The 27,033-nt window shown below is 39.5% G+C and overlaps 1 protein-coding gene across 3 annotated transcripts; it reads right to left on the bottom strand.

Annotated features, from left to right (window-relative positions):
- Positions 1 to 1,209: 1,209 nt before the first annotated feature.
- On the bottom strand, positions 1,210 to 26,923 carry cfap221 (cilia and flagella associated protein 221). Of its 3 annotated transcripts, XM_080878897.1 has the most exons (25): positions 26,816 to 26,923; positions 26,327 to 26,527; positions 26,086 to 26,186; positions 24,330 to 24,416; positions 24,112 to 24,207; positions 23,665 to 23,765; positions 23,374 to 23,477; positions 18,631 to 18,790; positions 16,756 to 16,885; positions 16,202 to 16,322; positions 15,948 to 16,059; positions 15,775 to 15,862; positions 12,997 to 13,086; positions 11,963 to 12,058; positions 9,877 to 9,964; positions 9,547 to 9,638; positions 9,059 to 9,139; positions 7,664 to 7,771; positions 7,410 to 7,580; positions 7,248 to 7,333; positions 7,101 to 7,179; positions 6,210 to 6,310; positions 3,112 to 3,207; positions 2,892 to 2,999; positions 1,210 to 1,723 (listed from the first exon to the last, which is right to left on the bottom strand). In XM_080878897.1, the coding sequence occupies exons 2-25, from the start codon at positions 26,454 to 26,456 to the stop codon at positions 1,546 to 1,548; spliced, it is 2,604 nt and encodes an 867-aa protein (XP_080735023.1). In that variant the 5' UTR covers positions 26,457 to 26,527; positions 26,816 to 26,923; the 3' UTR covers positions 1,210 to 1,545. The 3 variants fall into 3 exon arrangements, with proteins under 3 accessions (XP_080735023.1, XP_080735024.1, XP_080735025.1); XM_080878898.1 differs by lacking the exon at positions 12,997 to 13,086; XM_080878899.1 differs by lacking the exons at positions 26,086 to 26,186; positions 26,816 to 26,923 and having other exon boundaries at positions 26,327 to 26,438.
- Positions 26,924 to 27,033: the final 110 nt, after the last annotated feature.

Raw genomic sequence — 27,033 nt, forward strand, 5'->3', positions numbered from 1 at the left:
GAGAACAAGGCTGTTGCTGCAGGTTGTAAACTGTGATTGATGGAGTTACAGAGAGAGGGAGATTCTACCCCCAAAAGGACCTCTTGCTTTGATTCTGTCCTCTTTGGGAGATTGTAGGGGATGATCGGGTCATCGTGACCAGCGTGTCAATGGGGTGAAGCTGTTTTCTTACGACGGGGTGCTGCACATATTGAGCTTGCTGAAGCTAGAGTTCCCATTTTCACTGTTGAGTCTTTGAGTGTTTTGTCCCATTTTTCAATTGGAATGGAGACACGAATAAAAGCACCTGTATTCACGGGGTGAAAGCTTTAGTGTAACGTGAGCCATAAAAGGCACTGTGGTAGATGTGTTTTCTGTGGAATTGGTAGATGCAGACTGCTGGGTGAAAAATTGATACAAACTGTAATATGTTGGTGTACTGCAACTCCTTATTTCCTACTCGCAGACACACACATCATGATGCCTGTTACTATTATTATGCTGTCTATTACATATTTCATTTGAGACAGACATGCATTTAATCTGTGGCTATAGGCTTCTTTTGAGGCAGACGGCTCATATCTCGGTTTAAGCTATAGAGTGAAATAGGACTATAATAACACGAGTGATAATAATTCACTTAATCTCTGAGTCGAATTCTCCTTTTTAAGCTGAGGCGAAATCAGGACCACGCTTCACTGTCACCTCAATGCATTCTGACAGTGAAGGATCATGGCTAAGGGCTTTAGTACACTGCACCTAACCCCATGTCAAAAAAATCTGACCCTTTTTTTGCATGTCTGTAAAACAAGTTCATATACTGCACTTCTACTGTATTTCTCTACAGCAGAGTCATTACAAGCGAGCATACTCACTGAAGGACAAATAAATGTGGAGACCCTTATAACACTCATAGAGTTGGAGCTCCCTCTAGGGGTCGGAGAACACGTATGAACTGGACTCCAACCCAGTGAGTTCACAGCCAGTCAGCTGTTTTGGTAACTAATTACTGACCTAAGCATCTATTCTTTAAGAGCCACAAAAATATAAATGTTGAACTGATGTTCCTAATAAATACAGAAATAATATCTCTTCTTCAGGTAGCTACACATCAGACAAATAGCTGACTCTAATCAGTGCAGGCTCAATCTAAATGTCATGTTACAGCAGGAACATGGAAAATACACAGTCAGAGTCAGTGGTCAAACATCAAGCATTATATGTTGGTGGATAACATAATAAGATTTAATTGTAATAAACTTTTACAAAAGAATTCAAATATAAAATGCAGAACGATCATATTTCATTTAATGTAGGTAATGGTGTGTAAAATGCAGCCATGCTTATATATGAATCTGAGTAGGTGGAGGGATAACAAATTTTCAGGCTTTGTAAAAGCACAGTAGGGGAGCTCACTGGTAATTTTGAGTGGGTAGAAAGGAGGCTTATGAGTGGGTGGGAAAGTAACCAGGTTTTATTTCAAAGACATGTCAGGGCCAACAAAGGAGAGTGTTGTATGAGTGAGTAGGATGGGTATAATGCTTATCTGTAGTCTTGCAGTGGTGTTTACTCATGTGAGTGTATAGGATGTGTGTGCACAGGCTTCGGCTTTTCACGGTCTTCTTCAGGTAAATGAGAAGTTCTGTCAGTGACTCCAAGTTGCTTCAGTCTAGTCATCACTCTTTTTCCCATCTGGTTAAACTCAGACCTGTAGGTCGCCTCAATGTGATGCTGCCTCTGGTGCCTGGGACAGAACAATTTAACTTTACAGATGGAAGAAGAGCAGCTGTAGTAGCGAGTACAACACGTATCGTTCCTAATTTCTCAACGACAATTTAGAAAAAACCTTAAAAATGATGAGAAATGATAAAAACTAAATTAAAGCTTAAAAAACAAAAACATATCAGCTGCCTTTTTAAAATGTGAATAGTTATCAATTATGTCACATCAATTTTGCACTGAGTAAATCTGTAAAAAGATTAACAAAAGGAGAGATAGCACGAATAAATCCATTATAAGACTGAGGCAAATGGTACTGAGCAAATTGTTAAATTTCTTTTACAACTGGTGAAACCCAAAAAAGAAAACCCATATGATTTCTAGCATATGCTAATAAGTTTCCAAAATACGATTTTTTTCCATCTACAGGTGTTAAAATGTTTAATATTGTAATGTTTAAACAACTCAAGCATTACCATTCATTTTAATTGTATGATTAAAAAAAAAAAAAAGCTGTTCACTAGTAGGTTGGCTTTTGTTTATATTTGCTATTTTCAGATAATCAAATATCAGTATCGCTACTGGGCTAATCCTATTCCTATATTAGTTGGGCCCTACTCAGTAGTATTAACAGTATCATTATTACCTCATTAATCATCACTATTTAAAATATATATATATTTTATTTTATTTAATGTGTTTATGTTTTTCATAAAATCCTGAAAACCTAAACAAATATTTTTTGGCCTCTAAATTAAATTTTGAGAAATGGCGCTATCAGCATAGACCAGTGATATAAGAACATATTTGCTACAATATATTACATCTAATGTGATTATAAGCTGAATAGATTAAAGATCAGTTTCGTTGCTATGACAACACTTAAAAAAAACTCCCAGCTCCCAGGAAGCTTTTGCTGGAACAAACTTTAGGTACACGAACTGATTCAATCTATTAACTTAATGGTTGGTATATCCTGACAACTTCCCCTCTTCAAACTAAACATGTGTTTTGTCTTTTCCAAAATATCTATGTGTGTGCAAAGGAGCATTCATCCCTTTTATTGCTTGTGAAGGGCTTCCTTCATGTAAACATCCATTCATCATGCCATAAACTATCTCTTGAATCTCTTCCAGACTGTATGTATGAGTAATCTTTTAGCTTTGCTGCACGCTCACGATCCCTACACTTACACGGTTGTCTTTCCTGCGTCGAGGTTGCTAATGGAGACGAGAACTTCTCCACACAAGAATTCTGCTCTGATCATCTCGGGTGTCAGTTGGACTCCTGAGCCTTCACACCTGCATGAGGTTACACACACACAGTGAAATAATCAAAGGAGCACTTTCCCATGAGACCCATAAAAAAAGAAGCTCCCAGCACAAAGATCAATATAGTTCCTCATCTACTTACAGTGTGTCCATTAGCGGGGCCACATCATCATCAGGGAGGTTGGCGAGAGGAGAAGCTGCGGTGAGTGGAAGTATCTCTGTGTTGTAGTTGACAGATCTATACAGGAAACACACACATACAGCGCTTTTTCCCCTGAAGAGCTGGACCACCGTGCATCAGATGAATTGAGATAATTTTCAGATAGCTCCTCAGTCTCACTGAGATGAAAGGAGTGCTTAAGGTGGTTTCATATCTCAGTTCAAACATGTTTGATAAAGGTGCTCCTTAGTGAAAGCTGAAACCACTTAGGGGCAAAAAAAAAGAACACTGATAAGCCAAATGTTAGTGATACCACAGAATAACCAGGGATTCCTTAAAAATATTAAAGAGCAACTTTGTAATGATGGGGCAAAGGATGTACAAATAAAGACTCTGTGACCTGGCCTGGGTTGCATTTATGTTTTTGTGAAATAAGATTTTGGTTAAAGATTAGCAAGCCAAGGCTAGTTAGATAGCCTTTTTAGCTAGATGTAAAATGTGTTACATCTAGTACTGAATGCATATAAATATATGATTAGTACTACATATTTACACCCAGTAGTTGTGGACTGTATCTGCATTTTTTGTGTTCCTATTACTGTTCATGTTACATATGTTAACATTATCGAGCGTAGGATAATTAGCTAACTGTAATGTGTGTTAACCTGGCACTTACTCTGTATAAATACTTAATACTACACTTTGTAAGAGGTAGTTACTCTCATGCATTATTGAAACTGGTTCACCCGAAAGACAAAACGCCAAAACACAGACTTAACAATGTGGTGTATGCTGTACAGTGCAGCGAGGAATGCCCAGACCTCTACATTGGAGAGACCAAACAGCCACTTCACAAGCGCATGGCACAACACAGAAGAGCCACCTCCACAGGACAAAACTCAGCAGTCCATCTGCATCTTAAGGATAAAGGACACTCTTTCGAGGATGCCAATGTTCACATTTTGGACAGAGAGGACAGATGGTTTGAAAGAGGAATGAAAGAAGCCATCTATGTCCACTGTGAGCGACCATCTTTGAACAGAGGCGGGGGTTTACGACACCAACTCTCTACCATCTATAATCCAGTTTTGAGATCCCTTCCCAGACGCCTTAACGCCCACTCACATCCTGGGCCATCTGACCTCAGGAATTCGCATGATAAGGTGGGGTCAGGTTTCACAATGAACACACCCGAAACTCTGGCTGATTGGGACCCACACCCAGTTTCACACCTTGGCTCAGGCGATTAGAGGATCATCAGGGGGTCCTTTTGTCCCTCTGTGGGGGGTTACTCCCACTAGGTTTATATCTGGGACTCTCCACCATTTGACCTTAGAACTGAAGAAGCTTCTCGGATGAGAGGTGAAACGTCTTCAAGCAACTTAAAGAAGTCCAGACGCTTTTCTTTGCAAGCTCCTTTGACTACGATGACCTGGATGACTGAGAACCTTCACAGACAATTATATATCTACACTTTTCAGGTAGGTACTGACAAGTATGAAGTGAATATTTTCCTTTGGCTCTAATTGCGCAGCACAAGGCATGTGAGGGAAAAAAAGGATAGCAGGCAGAAAGGTAAAAAGACAGAGTTGCAGCAGAGATTCAAACCCACACATTCCCAAATGCACCACGTGAACTGTGGTTGCCCAGATTATGCAGGCATCTTGTCAAACAAAGACTTGAGATGACTTCGGATCTCTTGAGGAGTGCTGCTTCATTAGCTTTCCAATGTTCACTTTGGTACTTAAATTGGTTTTAAACAAGAAACTCTCTCATGCTAGACAAATTACAATGCACATGGCGGTATAGGCTTGAGAAATGTCAGACACACAGAGTGTTTTGCACACCTGATTGGTATCAGTTATGACAGGGCGCAGACAGAAGCACACAGCCCACCACAAATAGAACAGGACAGCTCAATGCTGTGTTCACTAATACACTACATGAAAAATATCATCATTTATTCACTGCCCATTTAGACTGAGGATTGAATAAATCATTATTTTGCAGCGTGAGGGAAGCCTCCATACTGTATGACCTAGATTCCATGCGCACACAGATATACATAGCAAAGGAGAAAACATTTAGAATCAGAAGAAGCTCTCTATCTTTACAGATAGACACTCAGATTTTACCTCAAAATAAGTAAAAATAATGGATAACCGCAGCTGTAAAAACCCCTAAATCTGGCTATTTACACTAGAGCTAAGTGAAAAAGAAGATTTGAGTGGGGCTTTTCTCCCCACCAGCGTTTAGAACCTCTGATTTGATCAAAACACTATTCTCAACTATCTGGTTAAATGGACAGTTTTAAAATAACAGCACTTTGTTTTATAAAGCTGGAAATGGCGCCCAGCATTTTAACTCCAAAATCATAAGTGCTTCAATACCTACATACTGTACAACCATCTTCTCCAACTCTTTGCGTGTAAAAGGAACTCCGCTATCTCGATTACAAGTGGAGAGTTTGACATCCTTCATCCTGGCAGGAGCTGGAAGCAGTGTGGATGTGACATGACATATTTATTTTGGAAGATAGTGAGAAGTCGTGTTTCTGGAATACTGAGATGATAGAGTGAATCCCAAACTGCAGAAAGAGGATTATATCCGAGTAGGTAACTATTAACTACCAATATGAGTCTGTGGCTTATGTAACTTGTCTTTTTTAAAAATATATTGATGTAGTTTGTGAAAACGCTGTCTTTCAAGTGGTCTGGCAGCGAGTGGGTCAAAAGTTCAAATTCTTTCACATAGGAAATGGACAAGAGCCACTTTCTCCTCTGTAAACAAGTACCATAAACAAACTTATGAACCGACACTGTTCTAGTTGGACACTCTTATTGAGAACATGAGAACCTTCTCTTTAACTTTTGGGTATCTGCTCTTGGTATGAAGTCATTTTTTGCCGCCTAGTTTAGCAGATAAGAAGAAAAATGTGACCCGACACATCTCATAAACAGTGATGTAGTGGAAAAGTTCATCTGCAGGTTTTGATTCACTCGTGTCAGCGGCCAGATTGAACTCTTCTCAACACACAGCTCACGTTGTAAAGCAAAGAGGACAAAATATTTCTGACCAACCTGCGTGGAGCACAGTCACTGGTGAGAGCGGCCTGGTTTGAAAGACTTTTCAAGGTGATAGAATCCAAATTTTTCCACTTCATAACCCCAGGGATCACTTCCTGTTATAAATCATGAAAAAAAGAAACATTTCGGTCAGGACCACTATAGTCAGAAGATGATTGATTTTCCCATTTGCAGTAATTTATTTTTGGTGGCATGGCTCTGTGCTGGGACCTGTCCGCCCTTTAGTGTGCATATGTGTAAAGCCAGAGGTGGAGAGAGCAGGAGCCAGGCCCAGTACACAGCAGATCAGGCATCACTGACAGCAGATATGATATTGATTAGGTCAGATCCAGCGTGACAGTAGGAGCTGCGATGTAGATGGGTTGCAAAGTGGCTTGCAGATTTACAGCAACTGTTGCTCATGGCTACAGCAGCTTAAACAGTGTTGCCTACGTAAAATCCTCCACTTGGATGAGTAGAAGGAAGGGTAAGAGCTGAGTCATCAGCTGATTTGGTGGGATCACACTGAGCTACACTGGACATGTCAATTTTCAGACAGAAAACGGGAGCCGTTTTTGATAGATCAACTACAAGTGAAAAGCACTTTCTATGTTTTGTGGGATGGCTATGGCTCAGTAGGGAAAGCAGTGCATCTACTAATTGGAAGGTTGGTGGTTTGATCCCTAGCTGCTCCATTCTGCATGCAAACATATCTTTGGGCAAGATACTTTTCTACTTAGACATAGAAAATAGTGGTTTGTGAATGAGACATGGTGTATAAAGCTCAATATGTAAGAACAAGTTTATTTAACATACTTTACCAAAAATCTCCGAAGACATGTTCTATATGGGACACAAAAATTATCTGAAAGAAACTTGTGAACTGCACAATGAGGGGGAAATTACCTTGCATTTGAGAAACTTCTTCTGAGTGTGTGGCGTTTGGGTCCTTATGCCACACAATGTGCTCTCAGGGACCGTATACCTGAAAGCAGAATGAGCTGTTTGACGTTTCGTAGAAATAAATTGATCATAAAGGTGAGAATAACTTACCTGGGCAGAGGGCAGAGATGAAACTCCAAATCACTCTCCAAATATTTAGGGGGTGTTTTAAAGGTCTGAAGTCCCGGAGCTGGGTTCTGAAACATAATAATAATAACATTCATCATAAATAGAAAAGCACCTCTATTTTGCACCTGATTAATACTGCCTTACAAAGATTCTCAGTGGGTTTGCTGGAAAAGGTCTGAGCAGATTTTCAGGGGCGCAGAAAGAGAGACTGGAATCATCCTTTGTTTCTGCATCTTTGTCTTGTTCATCATGCTGCTCTCCTGCTGTGGTGTCCTCTGTCATGGGAAAATGAGCTCTGTTGGGTTCCAGCTTGTCCTAAAAAAGGAGAATTTTTAAAGCAAATAAGTGGATAAATACATAGCTGATATATTATAAATAAACATGTGGTGCTTAGTTACCGGAGCTCCAGTACGCAGTGGCCTAGCCAAAGTCATGGGAATATAAGAGTTAAATGCCTCCCAAGCTGACACAGCCTGGTAGCCCATAAGCTTATAGTGCAGAGGGACCTGCATAATATCAACAGAAAGCATGGTTACAACATAACATCAACAAGGACAAGGAGTCCCTATGACCCCATTATTACCATCACAATCCATTTACCGGCGCTGTCTCTCTATAGCCATCCTAGTTAATGAAGCATTTTGTCAATGAACTCTAATCTCAGCGGTTATTGAGACAAAACAGTTGTAAAATTTGCTCCAAAATATGGTTTCCGCTGGAAATCATACTTCTATCACTACCTAGGTCGATTAATTTTAATTTTTATGATGCTACAGTGGTTGTTAATCCACTCTAGCTTCAAAAGTCAAACACTCAAAGGATGAGATTTTTTATAAGGTAAGCAGAATATGACCCAGATAACATAAAATGTAGTTTTTTACACTGTCACATTTTGTGTTAACAGTACTCGTCACCTGTGTCAGAGGAAGTGCATTATTTTGAAGCGTGGTACAAGCTACTCTAGGTGAGCACTTGTCTTTTATTAAGTGGTCTTGATCAATAGTTCTTTGGGCTTTTTGAAGCTCTTTCTGAATTTTTCTTTGGAAACTGGCTGCTTTTTCACTTGTTTTCAGTACAGTCCCTGTACCCGACCATTTTCAGAGCAATGTTTTTGGTTTGCTTGTTAACACTTGAAGAAATTTCCTTAGAAAGCTCAGACTTTGCTGAAGACAACAGGTGTTCATATTACATGTATTTACATTTTAATTTATGTTTGCGTGTTTCAATAAATTGTTGCACTTATTTCCCATCTTTCTAGCGAACAAATAAGACTTTTGCACTTTATGCACTTTACATGTTCGCTTCACTATAAAATAGTACAACAACAATAAAAATAATTATAGGTCAAAATTTTACATTCATAATTCTAGGAGTATTCAGAAAAATATATCCCAGTTTGAAAAGTAAAGCACTGTTTTACAGGCAAATGCTCTCATACATGACAGTATTAATAGAGAGGTTTGAGAGTAACGAAATTTCTATTCTCTGTATGTCCTGTACATGTGGCAGAATTGACAAATAAAGTTGACTTGACTTGACTTGACTAATAGTAATTTGACACTTTGTATGAGGCATTTGGCATCGCTGACGGTGGTGAAGGTGAAAATTAGGTGTCTGAGCCCTCCACAGGGTCACCAAACACATTTGTTCAAAAGCTAGAAAGGTTAGAAAGAGCTCCAGTTTAATCTATATATACGGTCTATACTGGTTTATGGTTATGTTACTCCTTATCAACACTGCTGCTGGGTGAAATTTGTTGATCTGAAAGTGCTGTGTATGATGTAAATAACTACCTGTAGCTTGAAGAAAGGAATGTGCGATGTCACAGTCACATCAAGAGTATCCACCGGTAGTTCAGGCAAATTAATGTTAGCCTAGAAATATGAAGGAGACCAAATGGCATTATTTGTTCCAGTGAACACAGAGGCTACCCCATCTCTCTCTCTCTCTCTGTGGGGCATGTAGGAAATGAAAGATTTAATCAAAGTATGGGAAAGTGAGCGTCCTCATTGATTTCCACGGTTTGATCAAGGACGTCTTTCACAGGAAATAATGGATGAAAATTGTTTCGAGTGCAGGACACTAGCTAGTGCCCACTTGTCAGTGGTTTCTTGTCTTTTGGGTGTCATCTCCCAGTTAGGTTGAAAGGTAAACTGATTCGAAATAAATTACCACACACTTTTTGCTAATGATTACATTAATTTACACAACACTGGACAAGAACAGTTCAAAATCTGTGTTAAGTCTTTATTTTCCACTACCAGTTGTGCACGGTACTCACCAGGGGGTCATCTTCATTAGAGAAAAAGGGGGATGAAGATGGAAAGACTTTGTCTGCAGACACTTTTAGGTCGCATGTCTTCTCTTTATCAGCTAAAGCAAACGTGAGGAGGTGACATGTAAAAAAAGAATAAATAAAAGTTAATTTCTCCAGACTTGTTGCAATTTTCAGTGTTCACATTCAGAACTCTGTTCCAGACACTTGCATATGTGTTATGAGCCTCATAATCATTTCATTTTTTCCTCAAGGAATAAATTCAATAAAGCGTGCCTTACTGCCATCGGATAATGAGATTATTTCTGAATGAGGAGATCATAGGATAATGAAAACCTTTCTGTGCCAAGGGCAGGTTCTTCATACTGTCTGCCAGTTTCTTCAAAGAAGCCAGTCTCCGGTTCATGCGACGTCGAATCACAACCTGGAAGGGAGAGACGAGGGTGGTGCAGGGTGCTACTGCTTTGCTAAAGCTTCTCACTCACACTTGTGATTTCAGGAGACATGTCAGACAGAGATTTCAGGTTCACTCCAATTCTAATTATTTTTTGACATTTAAGCCCTTTGGTTTTTCTCTTATTCAATAATGAGCCCTGGAGGGGGAGCATTGGGAAGAGGACAAAGAAGGAGCAGTGGGTACATTGGAGGAGATAATTATTTGACTCCCTGCTGAATTTGTAAGTATCAACACTTCCAATGAATGAACCTGATTTTGGTAGTTTCATTTTAATGGGGAGTGACAGAATATCAACAAAAGTCCAGAAAAAACACATTAAAAGTCAGAAATTGAATTAAATGTCAATGAGTGAAATAAGTATTTGAGCCCCTACAGTCGTGGCCAAAGGTTTTCAGAATGACACAAATATTGGTTTTGAGAAAGTTTCCTGCTTCAGTTTTTATGATGGCAATTTGCATATACTCCAGAATGTTATGAAGAGTGATCAGATGAATTGCAAAGTCCTTCCCTGCCATGAAAAGGAACTTAATCCCATAAAACCCATTTCCACTGCATTTCATCGCTGCCATAAAAGGACCTGCTGAGATCATTTCAATAATCTTCTCGTTAACACAGGTGAAAATGTTGGCGAGAACAAGGCTGGAGATTATTATGTCGTGGTGATTGAGTTAGAATAGCAGACTGGAATCGTTAAAATGAAGGTGATGCTTGAAATCATTGTTCTTCCTGTTAACCATGGTTACCTGCAAGAAAACACGTGCAGCCATCATTGCGCTGCATAAAAAGGGCTTCACAGGCAAGGATGTTGTTGCTACTAAGATTTCAGCTACATCAACCATTTATCGGATCATCAAGATAGAGGTTCAATTGCTGTGAAGAAGGCATCAGGGTGCTCAAGAGAGTCCAGAAAGGGCCAGAACAGTCTCCTAAAGATGATTCAGTTGTGGGATCGAAGCTTGCTCAAGAATGGCAGCATGCAGGTTTGAGTGCATCTGCAAACACAGTGAGGTGAAGACTTTTGGAAGATGACCAGGGTTCAAGAAGGGCAGCAAAGAAGCCACTTCTTTCCCAAAAAAATATTAGGGACAGACTGATATTGTGCAAAAGGTACAGTGAGTGGACTGCTAAGGACCGGGGTAAAGTCATTTTCTCTGATGAAGCCCCTTTCCGATTGTTTGGGGCATTTGGAAAAAGGATTGTCCGGAGAAGAAAAGGTGAGCGCTACCATCAGTCCTGTCTCATGCCAACAGCATCCTGAGACCATTCATGTGGGGTGCTGCTGCTAATCCAAAAGAGTGGACTCAATCACAATTTTGCCAAAGAACACAGCCATGAATAAAGAATGGCACCAAAACATCCTCCAACAGCAGCTTCTTTCAACCATCCAAGAACATTTTGTTGAAGAACAGCATGACGGAGCACCATGCCATAAGGTCAAAGTGAAGACTTGGGGAACAAAACATTGAAATGTTGGGTCCAGGGCCAGGAAACTCCCCAGGCCTTAATCAGATTGAGAACTTGTGGTCAATCCTCAAGAGGCAGGTGGACAAACAAAAACCCTCTAATTGTGACAAACTCCAAGCACTGATTATGAAAGAATGGGTTGCCATCAGTCAGGATTTGGCCCAGAAACTGAACGATGGCCCTTGGATTGTTCTTCCAGCATGACGACCCAAAACATACCACCAAGTCAGCATAGCAGTAGCTAAAGAAGAACATCAAGGTCATAGAGTGGACAATACTACATTTCTTTACTTTTACTGTGACGCACCTCACACAGGAAAACTGACTATACTGTAAAGAAGATACATTTGAGCTACACATAGCTAAACAAAAGGGACAGGCGCTGGTGTAACAGCCCTCCCCTGAGGGATGTGTATGTGAACGATGCATTGAGCAAATGCTCATGGATGTGTGTACTTGCTCATGTACCTCAGAGACTTTGCAGTATATGGATGACTGTACCTTGTGAGCTGCCTGCTGGAACAGTCTGAGAACTCTTCGTCTCAGTTCCCACTGAAAAGTGGTGTAAAACTGGAAAGCCGGGACTCCCTCAGGGGCCTGGAACAGGTTAGAAACACATTCATTGTTAAATCTCACTTGCTCGTGTTCGACAGTTAACTGCACATTTAGTGTACATGAAAAAAGCATAAAGTTTAATTTTATTAGGCCTCTGCTAGGAGTATTTAAATGACAAAAGAAAGTGGAATACTAATAAGTCAATATTAGATTGGATTAAACTGGAAATGAGCTATGAGCAACTGATTCTTTTTTTTCTTTTGTGCGTGAAACTGCTCTTGTACAAAGAATAAAAGATCTTCTGGTACTTGGTAGAAGCATATCCACACATTCACTAAGACAGAATATACTTAGTATTAATTAAAGATCATCATGCAGCAGTTTTTCAATTCAGCGACTTAAGCTTCAGAATTTCCTGTGGAGGCACATTGTGCTGCCTGAGACTTTACTGAGTCGTGTTGAAAAAGTTCCAGAAGTTCACCCACATAAGGTAGAGCAGGTCAGCTACTAACCGGAAGGTTGGTGGTTCGATCCCAGGCTCCACCAGTCTCCATGCTAAATATCCTTGGCCAAGATACTAACCCCATGTTGCTCTACGATATGTTCATCGGAGTGTGAGTGTGAATGTTAGACAGTAAGCACTAAACAGTTTAGAAAAAGTGCTTGAGTGAATGGGTGTGATTGGGTGAATGAATTAGTTGTGTAAAGTGGTTTGAGTGCTCAGAGTAAAAAGCGCTATAAAAGAACCAGTCCATTTACCATTTACCATAAGGAAAAACCATGCCGGCGCCTTTTCCCATTAAGGTGAGCTCCTTGTGGGGATCTTAGCAAAAAAAAGTGCTTGCTCATAGGGGGTCATATGATTGTTGGGTTTTTCTCTGTATCTATGAAGCGCCTTGAGGCGACTTTTGTTGTGATTTGGCGCTATATAAATAAAATTGAATTGAATTGAATTGAAAAAAACTAAGTTAACGACATACCTGTCCTACTTCACAAAGCACTCGTCTTGAAAACATTTTAGGTGGTCCAGCAGCAAAGGTTTCTTCTTGCCCTACAGCTCCCCTTTTCACCTATAAAACAGTCAATTACTGTACAGTAAAAGATCGTATGAATCCACCCCCCTCCCAAAACAATTTGATGCCATTTCAAATATAAATAAAATACATAATGCAATCATTTGCAAATCATTCACAAATTCTTTTGTTTTCTTTTGTGTTCACAGCAACACTTTAAGTGGTTTGGAAAATAAAAGAAAAACTGGTCCAGTTTTGGAAACTTCCTTTGTGCTCTTTGGAGTATTTCATAAAACTCCAAATGTTTAGTGGAAGCTCTGGACAGCAATCGGGCCAATTTTGAACTCGGATGTGGAAAATTTGGCTTGGTTTTTCTGAAACAAGCAGGGGCTTAATTCACTACGACACGACGTGGATGGCAGCATAGGTTAATGCTGCATGGTCCTCTTAACCCAGCTAACTTGGCGCATGTGAAAAACAAATTTCAAAAGAACTGCTGTGTCCATCCTAAATGAGGTGGGAAGTCCAGTGAAGTTGGCAGAGTTTGAGTTTGTATTTGTGAACTGTGTTCACTGTCAGTGCTCTTCAGAGGTGCTCCTCTTCAGAATCATGTCTATTTATAATGCTGCCTCAAGGCGTGTAGATTAAAGCCATTTAATACTGGTTAATGATATTATGTAGCGTAGATGACAAAATAAAAAAAAAAATCTATGCAATCTCAGTACAACTTTTCACTGAGACATTATTCCTAATTTTTGCACTATTTGATCACACCCACTCTGTTACAGTGGTGAAAGATCTGGCCTCTCTGAGATGCTCAGTGAACAGCTGTGAATAAGGCTTTAAATGATTTGCAATTTGACTGGAATAAAAAGGAATAAAAATATATTTTATCTATTTTTGGAAAGCTGTGGCAGTGATAGCTGTTGCAGGGCCACTGGAAAACAAACATTCCAACATCTATATCCTCTGTAAGGAAAACTTGGAACCTCTTTGGCTAAAGAGGAAAAAAAGGTTGATGGCTTAATTCTCAGAATCGTAAACTTAACCATCACAGCCTGGCTGAGGAAAAAATAACGTTGCAAAAATTAATGTTGCAAAGCTATAAAACTACATAACTCTGAAGCAAATAGACAAACAGATTTCTTTGGCCTCCAGTCAAGACTCCACAGAGGGCCAACATTAGATGATGACAGGTGGCAGTATAATAAAAACAACAGAGTTCCCATAAAATCACAAAGTGTGGTGATACAAGGCTGTAAAACAGAAAGAGTATGGCAGAGGACACTTTGTGTGTTTGTGTGCGTGTGTGTATTTGCATTATAAAGTGTGCAGGTGGAAAGGAGATGGGGAGGAAGTGCTGTTAAGTGTCTGTGAGAGATCTGATAACTATTCAAACAACCTTGAGGACATAGAGAGACTCATATTTCAAAACTGACATTAGTTTGGCTGACTCTGCACTATTTCCATGGCGACTTAATAAAAATCAATCATACAGTCAAGAGGGTTTTTATGTAAAGGGTCAAAACCCCACTGTGGATCCAATAATTCTACATCTGAATAAGGTACTGTGAACGGTATGAATATGGAACGCACTGATGAGCTATCAGCACATTTGAGTATGTCTCCAAGGTCTTACATGAAAACAGAAAAAATGTGTTCTACTAAAACCAACACCTTGACCAAGAAGAGAGGACTTGGTGAATCAAAATTACCCTGCAAGATAGTACTGTCCAACTAGGACTCATTTCCATCCTCCCAAGGTCTGTGTCCTCCTGTGTCCTGCGTATTTTTTTTTTTCAATATGTTATTATATTCACTATGTATGATAGGAATTACATGTACATGCTGGTGTGTTGGTGTGATGAAAAGAGTTTGGCTTTATTATGGGGATATCTGAAAATCTATACGCACCACTATGTAGTTCACCGCTTACAGCCTCCCATGAATTATGTACCGCCATCATCAAGCCCATGGGGCAAAGACTCAGTAGCTTCTATGATCCTGTGAGTTGGGCTCCCATCAGTTATTTCAGCAAGAAATATTTTTCATGCATTAAAACTCCATTTAATGGAAGGTCAAACTTTTATCAGTAAGGGCTGTAGATATAAAGAACTTTCCAGTTTACACGGTGTATATAAAGTTAAGAAATCAAAGATGGTCAGATAAGGAATGATTAAATACACTTTCTGAATTCTTTATAAAGTTTTTTTTTTAATCTTCCCTTTCGAATGCAGACACAGCAAACTGTCACCATCTCCAACACCTCTCAGAAAACACAGGAAAAGAACTCAAACAACTCAGGGCCTACACTTTTATGTCTTCTTCTGTTCAACATTTTTCTGATTCACTTTTTGTTTATGGTTGGTCAAGATGTCCATAATTCTCAGGAAACATTACGCAACAGCCTAATACAACACTCTTTGTTTACATTTCTCCCCCCACAAATTTCTCATGTCTCAGAATAACAAAGTATAGTACCCACACATTGTTGTGGGGCCCCCCAAATGTGACAGTTTAGTCTAGCAAAGGGACATGTAAGTGTCAGACTTTGACCTCTTGTCCATCAACACAGTGTTGATGGCTTTACACCTGGTGCCGCTGTACCCTGATACCTTTTTAGAACTTTTTAGAGGTTATTTCCACTGTGTTGGTGGAAAATGTGTATTAGCCAAGCCCTCTGGTTTCAATGAGTATCAATGAGCACAGTGTTTCTTTACATCCACACGAGCTGAAATAACTTACCATATATTCATGCTGAGCAATCTCTCTCTCCTCCAGTATCTGTCTTGTTGCATGCTCTGACATGGGGTCCATACCCAGATGGACTTGCCTGAGTCAAAGGGGGTGCATAAAGTAAACACATCTATTAAACATTCAGTAACTTTGGTTGAGTTTTAATATTTAATCAAACCTACCATTTGAGGTGATTTGTTTGCTCCTCCTTCATGTCTTGTTGAACCTTTTTCATGAACAGGGCTTCTTTTATCTGCTTATTTTGCCGTGCTATCATGCTGCCAGAGGACATGGCTGAAGTGAAGGTTGCACAAACAGAAAAGAGACATGCATGCATGTAATTCAACAAAAACTGAACAGAGGTGATTGATTTGATATGCCAACAATGTTGACATGCATATCAGCGTCAAGAGTAAAAACACTCGGTTGCATCTACCTTGCTTCAAGTCTTTAGAGCTGAGTTTATTAGAGTCTTTGATCAGCATCTTTGCCACCCCTGCAGGAGTACAGACATCTACTGGCAATTTAAACTTCACATTAGTTGGATCCCTGATTGCCTATAGGACAGGAAAAAGAGTAGCATTAGTTAAGAAAAGTCATAAAGTCAAGATGCCATCCCAGAAAATCAGCTGATCTTAATCCCATCTGATGCCCTTCTAAACATCCTAACTCTGCAAACCACTTTGCAACCCACCTCCAACCCATGTGTTTCCTATTCAAGCTCTGTCTGTCTTATCATATTTGCTCTTATTGATGCCTGGTGTGTCTATGCTAGGGTCTTGCTACTACTTGCTACTGTTTTCCCAGCAGAGTTCCCAAAACAGAGGTACTGCAGATACAGTTTTACAGAAAAGATAATTTTTATGTAAAAAAAAAACTATTAAAATATTTCATTGCTTTTGAGTCAGGGAAATTAACCTGTCGAAATATAACTAAACAGGATTATGAAAGTTTAGTGAGTTAATCAGTCAGACCATCGGTTGGCCATACCTTTGACTTGTCAGCCTCCTTATTTGCCCTGTATTTGGATTTACTTCGAGGAAGCACTAGGGTAGAAGGTGAGGCTCCTTTGTGTTTCACAGTCACTGCACTTTCATAACTGAACTTTTTTTCCAGTTCACTAACAGAAAGATGGAAGGGAAAAAAGTGAAAAAATTTATATATATTAGTATACCAAAACTGATTCAATACTTGCTAATTAGCTCACTGCTAAAGTAAGCACAACTTACATTTTTGTAATAATCTCACACTAAAAGGTCACCCCTAGTAAAAGAGAACGATTTCAAATTAAGCAGAAAATGAGCTGTGTTTAACACAGTAATGGTGTTATTGTTGAAATAATTAGCTGAAATAGTGAAAAAATTTCATATCATTTTTTGAAATAATTAACAAAACAAAAAACATGGGAAAGTGTTGAAATAGTAACGAATTGACTAAAACTGAAACTGTTTAAAACAGTGGATAAATGGTTAGCTAAAAGCAATCTATAAACTGCTAAAATGGCTAATTAGTGGATAGAAAAGCAAACTTTGCAAACCTAGCCCCCAAGTAGTGGATGAAACATTGAAGTTGTTGTTTGGATCATTTCTAAACAGATGGGTTTCAATCAGAAGAAGCTAGCTGTCAAGGTATCCCTTTACGAATGTTCCAGAAATAGTTATTTCAGCAGAGTAGGAATGGCTCTAGACTCTGAGTATTTATCAAATGATATATGAACAGAGAGAGAATACACAGTGTCAGGGTAGCTGGGAGTCAGGGCCTAATAATTACAATTAAAAACAGTTAATTCAAAATGGCTATTAATTTAGCAATGCAGTCCAAGACAGAGAACTAGCCAACTACAGCTTTAAATCACAGTTGAGTTGACTCTGCAACCTTCGGCTAAAAAGGAGTTAACAAGAGTTGAACATTCGGTCACAAAGAAGCACTAGATTTATTACCAAGCATCACATCAGACTGATGACGTTCTGCAACACAGAAGCAAAATCACTCAAGTCACTGTTTGTATTATGAGCAGCCTCTATGTCAGAGAAGTCAGGCAGAGAACACAGTAACAAGCACATGTCAGACATTGGTTCGAGCTGGATAAACATTGGCTCTAGCATATATTCCTTAATCTTTCCATTGCATATCTATCATCTTTTATTTGGTTCCACCGTGAGGAACAACAAACAGAGGGAGAGTGTTTTATATGCTAAACATCCATTGGGAGCTGTATCCATCCTTATATCACTGCAGCAGCTACCAAGCTATTTTCATGAATTATTAACTTTTGGCCAAGATAACACCAGACAGTGCAGGGGATGGAGTCAGTAGCTACTGCTGTGTGATGGATAGCACCCTCTTTCTCATGGGAACCAAATTAATATCAGCTGAAAAACCTCTGATCTGCACATGTGCCCATTTTCTCTGAACCCAGTTAGTTATTGTCCCCAGATATTTTGGGGGATGTTTTCACTCCCATGTGGTTCAGCGGTAAACTTACTCCCACAAGCTGAGAACTGTTTTTTACCATAAAACAGCAAACTTCACCAAGCTATCATTCAGGATGCCGGATGCTCGTGAAAACAATAAAGCACTGGTGGAAAGACTTCAATTTGTTACATAGTGTACATTGATAGCATAAATGAGATCCCGGTGTTTTTGAATTTGAGGTTGTACTTAGGCTGAGGATCACAGCTGTTATGAGCAAAAGCACATGATAGGACAGTAAGACAGCAACTGAGAGTAATAGAGTAAAACATGACTGTGAAAGGAACAAAACACCAACAGCTAAGTAAAACTGACATTTTGATTAGTCAAACTGTTCATCTGTAAAAACATTCTAACACAACACTGTATTTCTACTCAGTTGTGAAATTTTACCTGAGAGCTATGTGCGGTGCACAGCTCCCAGTGATGGTACACAGGTAAGGCTTGGTGTTGAACTGTGAAATGACCAGCTGAAAGGTGATTTGAGAAGTCTCAAACTGGAGTGGACAAAAGGTCACAGTTATCTTTGCCTCACCTTTGGCTGGTATCACACCTGGAAGAGGGAGAAAACAAATATTAATAATGGAGCTATGTGTTTGGCTAACCTAGGTCAGTGATTTACAACCACAGGTGACTGCATTAAGGCTTTCTACTGCAGAAAGCCAGCTACATAACATTAGACAGGTCTTACAAACAAAATAAGTGAACTTAACACTTGCACTTGTTGATTTTTTAGCTAAGAGCACTGGACAGTTAAATTATTTTTTTTAAGTGTTTCCATAGCTTCTGAATAAATAGTTAAAATTTGAATCTTCTTCTTTCAGCTTCTTCTCAGGGCTCGCCATAGCAGATCATCTGCCTCCATCTCACCCTGTCCTCGCGTTCTTCTTCGCTACGTCCATGATCTTCTCTGTGGTCTTCCTCTTTTCCTCCTGCTTTGTTGTTCCATGTTCAGTATCTTTTGTCCACTATCCGCACATGTCCAAACCATCTGAGCCTTGCCTCTCCAACTGTGTCTCCAAAAAACGCTCAACCTTAGCTGTCCCTCTCATGCTCTCATTTCTTTTCCTGTCCAGTCTGGTCACTCCCAGTGAAAATCTTTCATGAAACATTTTTAACTCTGCCACCTCCAGTTCACCCTCTTGCCTTTTTCTCAGTGCTACCTTCTCTAAATCATACATCACAGCAGGTCTCACAACCAACTTGTAAATCTCTCCTTTTACTCTTGCTGTTAATAACCCCCAATATGTGTCTCCACCCACTCCACCAAGCCTGCACTCTCTTCTTTATCTCTCTTGTGCGCTTGCTTGGATGACTGACCCCAGATATTTAAACTCGTCTACATTCACTATACCTCTGATCTCTGCAGGTTCACTGTTACACCTGTCTCCATCTCATTCCCACACATCTAGACTGTCTCGCTTCTAATGACTTTCATTCCTCTTCTCTCCAGAGCATACCTCGATCTCTCCAGGTTCTCTTCCACCTGCTCCCTTCTCTCACTAAAGATCAGAATGTTGTCTGCAAACATCTTAGTTCATGAAGACTCCTGCCTGACCTCATCTGTCAATCTGTCCATCACTACTGCAAACAAGAAGGAGCTCAGAGCTGATCCCTGATTTAATCCCACCTTGAGCCCAAATAGGGTGTAATGTGTTACAAAGGTTCTTCAGTTATCTGCCCACCAGATGGATAGAAAGAAAAAAAAAAACAATCAAACAAACATGCATTTTCTCTTCCTACGCACTTGCACTACAATCAGCTGATTTCAGTTCGTGTGCCGGAGGAGGAAAATAATGACGTCGTCTCCAGCGTGGATATGGGCATTACTTTTCTATTGGACAAAAGGACAGGTGCGAGATTTCTTTATATAGCTCCAAATCACAATATTAGTTACTTCAAGATGACAAGGCAAAACCCAGACAATCAAAGACTCCCTATGAGCAAGCACTTGATGAGAGTGGGAAGGAAAATAACCCTTTTAACAGGAAGAAACCTCTAGCAGAATCAGGCTCACGGAGGGGCAGCATTCTGGTGGGGGGTGAGGGGGAAAAAAAGAGCATAGGGAGACAGGACAAAACACAGACTAAGGGAGAGTGATGGCTAAAATTTAGTGACGTGCTGCAGTGGTATATAAACACGTGGGATGTCAAAGGAGGTGAGTGGAAAATAAATGCTCAGTTCATCACACGAAGTCCCACAGGCAGTGCGAGTCCATAGCAGTACATCTAAGGATTGGTTCCAGTTACCCTGATCCAGCCCTAACTATCAGCTTTATCAAAAAAATAACGTTTTGAGTCTAATCTTAAAAGATACAAGAGTGTGTGTGAATGTGAGGAGCAGGATTCCAACAAGGATGCAATAAAATGAAGCCAACACAGGACAAATATTGTCTCGTTGGTGACAAATATAGTGACAAACATGGTCTTCTCTGCTTTTCAGGGAGCTTTTACAATAAACTGATAATAATAATAGTCCAGTAGTTTTTTAGGATTGAGAGTTAAAAATTTATGAATAAACAATCCATCATAAGGGAAGAAATTATGAATTAAGGTTATTGTATTATGTATTATTATTGTTGTTAATTAGCAGTGAAAACAATAAATTACTTTAAAAGTTCTCAATAAACAATCAATACTGTAAGCTAACTACAGTTCCAGTCACATCACTTAATCAACTTTCATTTGTGTCACTGGTAACACCTGCGCTGACCTACTATTTAATGTCACAGTGATTGCAGTGCATTACCATCCATGCTACCATCAGTTCAAATGAACATTCTGAAACATAATGAATGTGTCTGACTGACTACTGGGCTGATCAAAGAAGGCTTCGGTAATGACTTTACTATAAAAGAATAACAAATGACCAAAAAGATGCTGTTGTGTTATACTACAAATGCTGAGCTCTGTTGAGAAGTGGACCTGTTTCTTGCGTAAACGTAAAGGAGAAAATACACAAAAGTATTTCCAAAAGGAGAAACTCATTTGTTTCTCTCAGCTGCGATTGAGATCCAAGTGCTTTTTCACCCTGCGTTATGAAGCTTCCCAGACCATGAATGCTGATCATTCTGAGCGTGTGGAAGCAGAAGAAATCTTTCAAGTCCTGCAGTGACTTACTGCATGCACAACGTTGGGCTGAGGTTTTGAGGAAGTGCAGGACACTTGCTTTTTTCTGCTGAGGCTTATCCTTAATCTATTAGCCTAAATATGATACTGTAATTCCCTACACTTTTATTTCCCGGTAAAACTCAGACATTTACCGCTGTTCATTAATTAGGGACACTTTTCACAGGGCAATGTAGAAAAAATCTAACAAAAGAAATATTTACATAGTTCATTCTCATGTTATTTACACAAAACCATGTTTGATAAATTATCCAGAAGAAACCCACATTATGGGTTGCATCCACAAGAGGAGAAAAATTAAACAAAAGCCAGCCTAGTTGTACATTTATTTCAGTATGAACGTCTCTTTGAAAAGTCTACCATTATTATCAAAATGGTGAATATCTGACGCCTAGTTGAACTCATCTAGGATACAGAATTATGGAACTTTGAATCTTCAATGTTTGTTTGAGACACAAGCTGCAAGTGTTAGCCTAGCTAATGTGATTTATAATCATACTGTTACCCGTAACTTTTATTAGTACCTTTAACCGTGTTCATTTTTGATTGTTTTTATCATTATTGTTTACATTTGTTTTCATAAATGTAAAAAAACCTCATCACAGCCACAGAAACCGCCATACGGATTAATAAATTATGACAGACAGAAGCAGAGCAAATCAGGATGAAAGTCTCAACCACCCTCTCCAGTGCCAAAGTCCCTCCGTCTAACCTCACAATACAAGAAAAGAAGGCCGTCGCTTCCCTGAGCAAGGACCACAACATCACTATATTACCAGCTGATAAGGGAAGGTGCACCGTGGTCCTAAACACAACGGATTACCACACAAAGATTACCGCCCTCCTCAGTGACAATGATACCTACAAAGCCCTAAAGCGAGACCCCACAAGCAGCTACAAAAAGAAAGTTATAGGTTGCCTTCAAGACCTTGAAAAGGACGGGATGGGATGGGATGGATGGAAGTGGAAAGAAAGGCTCTTGGCTCTTTCAAAGGAAGAGTACCCAGCCACTGGTACAGATATGTAGACGACACCTGGGTCAAAATCAAAACACAAGAAGTGGAATCCTTCACTGCTCACATTAACGCTGTGGATAAAAACATCAAGTTCACCAGGGAAGACACAAAGGACGACTGTTTGCCTTTCCTGGACTGCGCTGTGCACATTGAAGAGAATGGCAACCTCAACAGTTTACCGGAAGCCCACACACACGGACCAGTACCTCCTCTTTGACTCCCATCACCCTCTGGAACACAAACTTGGAGTAATTAGGACCCTACACCACCGGGCAGAACATGTTCCCTCTAAGCCTGAAGGGAAAAAGAAGGAACACACACATGTAAAGGAAGCACTTAAAACATGCGGTTATCCTAATTGGGCGTTTATAAAGTCAGCAAAGAGGCACAGAAAAGGAGATCAGACACCAGCGAGGGAGGATAAGAAAGACAGACGCAACAACATTGTCATCCCCTATGTAGCCGGTGTATCAGAGAAACTCAGGAGGGTTTTCTCCAAGCACGACATCCCGGTGCATTTCAGACCCAGCAACACACTCAGACAGAATCTGGTTCACCCGAAAGACAAAACTCCAAAACACAAACTTAACAACGTGGTGTATGCTGTACAGTGCAACAAGGAATGCCCAGACCTCTACATTGGAGAGACCAAACTGGGACTGATAACTTCACAAGTCTGACTTGATTTTCTTCTGAAGGCTCAGAAGGCTGAATTACCTGCAACTCCTCAGCCAGAGCTTTAAAGTTGGGAAACATTTTATCTGAAGTCAGCATGACTGTCTAAACACAGAATTTTCAGAACCTGCAAGAGCTTGCGTCACTGAGAGCCAGTCCCGCAGACTTGCTCCTTCTGTGCCCAAGATGTGGTGCTTTACAGCCCATTAGTAATTGTTCAATAGATTAGACTGCTTATATGTTCTAATCTGAACATTCAGATTTTTGTATTGTTAAAAAACCCAGTCAACAACAGAAAACATTCAGTGAATGGTTACCTGTGAGGGGGTGGATGGAGAAGGACTCATGGGGTTGAATAATATGCACTTGAAACTCAAAGCCAATGGGACAGCTACATCTCAGAGGAATAGCATGGCAAACACTAGCGACAAGGAAAGAAAGACAGAGATGATATTATTTTTTTATGACTTGACATCAATGGGTGAATGAAATCATGGCTGGCTGCATGGAAGAATACAAGGAGACAGGCAAGACCTCAGGCAGACGTGAGGTCAAAATAAACCAGTCCATCATAGAGACTAACATGAAGCACACACACACACACACACCTTTGTCTGAGTGCTACAGCTGGTAGGTCGATATGAGTAGGGATGTGCAGGTCATCGATGACAGGGTAAGCATGAACTGGAATTAACAGGTTATCTTCCCCCTGAGAAAGGGTGTAGGCAGGTTGAATGAACAAAATCAAGAGAAAGAAGCACAGAGAAAAATGAAAACAGTTCTCAGAGTAAAGATCAAGGTAGATAAGTTAAAGCAGAGAGTAAATCCTGCTTGTTTAAATGTTTGCTAAACTCCATAAGTAAGATAAGATGCATGTTACACCAGCTAGCTCCTGCAGGGAGTCACAGTGTAAATTCTGCAAAAATCAACTTGTCTTTAATGCCTTTGGTGGAACGATTTAAGCACAAAACAAACAGCATTAGCACACTGCAGCTGACTCCCTGCCAAACAGTAACAGAGTGCCCACAATGGCACAGAAACTGTTGGAACCTAACCTTACAGTGAACTCGAATGCAGTCATAGAAGTAACGCCACTCATCAGGACAGAATCCGACCTTCAGCGTGTAGGCGAGGCCTGGGATGAGTCGATACTGGAAGGAAAACAGATGGAACAAGACTGAATCATCAGAAACAACACTGATTGCACTCATGGCCAAGTGGAGTTATAATCTTATATTCAGGTCAGCAATTTGGAACGATGAAAAAAAAATACCTTTTTGGTATAAGTTGTTTGGAAGTACTTGGTTTGGGTGGGAATTACATGAATATTCATAACTTCAGATGAGATGTTGATTAATTTCTGATGGAGAGGAAGAGGAGAGGAAAAAAAATCATTCATTCCACTTAAAATGTGCACTTGAGAAAGCCATTTCCATATTCCTGGTGCTTACAGTGCTCAACCATGCTCACAGTGTGTAAAATCAGTCCCCCATTCACTTTAAATTACCCTAATGGAAACCAAATGAGAGGACTTGATGATGCGATAGGATTCTTAAAATTATTTTAATGTTTTGTAAAGAAAATACAAATTGAATCTGTTTGAGTTTGAAGTTACTGTTTCTTTAAAATGCAATCAAGCACAAAATGTCTGTAATCAAAAAGAAACTTTAGAGCAAAAGTACTGACGATGTTTTAAAAATGTTTTATTTGTAGAAAAAAAGTTGATTCAAATCCAAAGATTTAATTAGATGCTATATATTTTGTTTCGTAATCAAAATCAAATCTAATGTTTTTGTTTTCAAACCAAAAATATTTGTCTGTGAATCCAAAAAAGTTTTGTTTGCAAGTTTTCCTTTGAAATAAAAACTTTATTAGCAAACAAAATGTTTCAAAATGTTTTTGAATGAGTTGGTTTTATAAGAAACCAAACCTTCCAAGTTTTTGTTTTCAAATAAAACATTGTTGTCTCTGAATTAAAAAAAAATGTTAATTAATGCAAATCTGTTGTTTACAAATCCAAAGGTTCTGTTTGCCATAAATGTTTGTGTGTGAATCCAAAAGCTTAACTAGAAACCCCAGAATTTTTTTTGTAGTCTAAAGTTTTGTTTTTGCTTGTGGATCCAATTAATTCAAACATTTTCCTTTGAAATCAAATTTGGATTTGCAAATTTTCTTTGCAAATCCAAAAAATGTCTTTGAAATCTTTGTTTGCGTTTAAATCAAAAAGTTTTATTGATGAATCACAAACTTGTATTTGTCCCTGAGCTGGCAGCTTGGTGACATCCAATAAGTGGGAGAAATTTGATGGAAAATACAAACGGGGGTTGGTGAAAACAGAAAAGCACTGCAGGCATATTTACACTTAATCGCTACTTCAGTAATAGCCAGAATGCCTTTTTTGAACTAGTGTTTCAAATAGAGTATTTGTCATCCTTTAGCTGCTAGACGTATTTTGGCCTATTTAAATATAACAGACTGTCAAACAAATACAGTCTGCATTCATTTGGACGCAACATGCTTGCTATTACTGAAACTGGTAATGATAAATCTCATATACTTCATATATTTCATTGTAGGTCCCCACTCATGATTCACATTATAATAACAGTCTTATTTTAGCTACAGTAAAACATTTGTGTTTGACTGCATAATAAGACACAAAGCAACTCCACATCTCTGGTGGGTGCCAAAACTGAGGTCTGGTTAGTGCTGACTGCAAAATTCAACAAAAACAACCAGAGGCCTTGACCCAACACCATCTCTATTGTCTGCCTGACACAGCTGTGGTAATTATCCACAGAGGAGATCTGAGCACTATCTTCTCAATCATATCTATATAGTGTCTTCACAACCATTAATATTAAGCTACCTGCTCAAATGAGGTGTCACATGTCACATTTATCAAGTACATTCCTATTACAATAACTCCAAAATAAAGAGACAAAAACCACATAACACCTGCCCTGTGATTTAGCTACATCATTTGCTTTTTGGAAAGTAGTAAAGGAAAACAGCAGGACTTTCCTCACCAGGATTTTTACATAATCCTTGCCGAGCTCAAAGCCACTGAAGTGAAGCTCAGAGGGCTCTGCTTGGATCAGGCTGTTGCTTTTCAGGTTAGCATAGATTTCTACAAGAAATACATAAATAAATAAACAGAAATCTCAACCTAAGTTGTCATTGTAAAATCAAGTACTTAGTATCACTGCTTCCAGAAAACTACAATTATGAATTCTATCGAGGATTTCAGAGGTCATGGTTAATATGTACTTGACTCCAGCAGATGATTGGGGATGTTGCCTCTGCTCTGGGTCGCCTCCACCAGCTGGCTCAGAGGTAGAGATGCCCTCCTCCTCAGGGGCTCTGAGAGCGTCTGTGGCCCAGACAGAGCCACCTCCATCCTGGCAAAAGATGAGCCCTTGCTCCTCACGAGAGGGACGACAGACGGTCGGAGGACAGTCACTGCGACATCTGAAGGCATCATCAGAGGAAGGGTTATGAAAGAAACACGGCGATTATTTTCTCTTTTCTTTTTTTATGTAAGGAAAATAGAGTTAATTTAATAAAGTCACTTTCTGTTAGACTCATTGACGCATTCACTATAAAAGTGAGAAATTACAAACTCATGTGCGACGCTAGGAATGCTAAAAATTGCAAATGACCCATGTACTGTTGACTATTAATATGAATAATTCGAAATAACTTTAAAAGCTTCATATAAATAGTTTTATTAAAGCCTCTTAAAAAAACAGGACTTACTTATGTAACAGACAGGAGGTGCGTTTATTTATTCAAATACAGCAGTCGTGTTTCGTGTATTTTCGCTTCAACACCTTTTACTGCTGTTGTCAAACGCGGCCGTTACCGTGGTGACCACCAAACTCTGAAGGGGTGGGACAAATATCCTGATTCGTCGGCTGCCTGTGTTGTTACACACGTAAACAATCCGATGTTAGGCGGGAAGCTAAACATTTTAC

The sequence above is a fragment of the Rhamphochromis sp. 'chilingali' genome (assembly GCF_963969265.1).
Source record: "Rhamphochromis sp. 'chilingali' genome assembly, chromosome: 3".
Classification (NCBI taxonomy): Eukaryota; Metazoa; Chordata; class Actinopteri; order Cichliformes; family Cichlidae; genus Rhamphochromis; species Rhamphochromis sp. 'chilingali'.

Excerpts from the sequence above, each read along its gene's own strand:
- cfap221 (XM_080878897.1), bottom strand. The coding sequence starts at position 26,456 with ATGGAGGTGGCTCTGTCTGGGCCACAGACGCTCTCAGAGCCCCTGAGG. Across the intron at positions 18,791-23,373 it reads CTCCATCCACCCCCTCACAG|GTGTGATACCAGCCAAAGGT; the intron begins GTAACCATTCAC and ends TCCCTCTTCCAG. Across the intron at positions 13,087-15,774 it reads TTGCTCAGCATGAATATATG|GTGAAAAGGGGAGCTGTAGG; the intron begins GTAAGTTATTTC and ends ACTGTTTTATAG.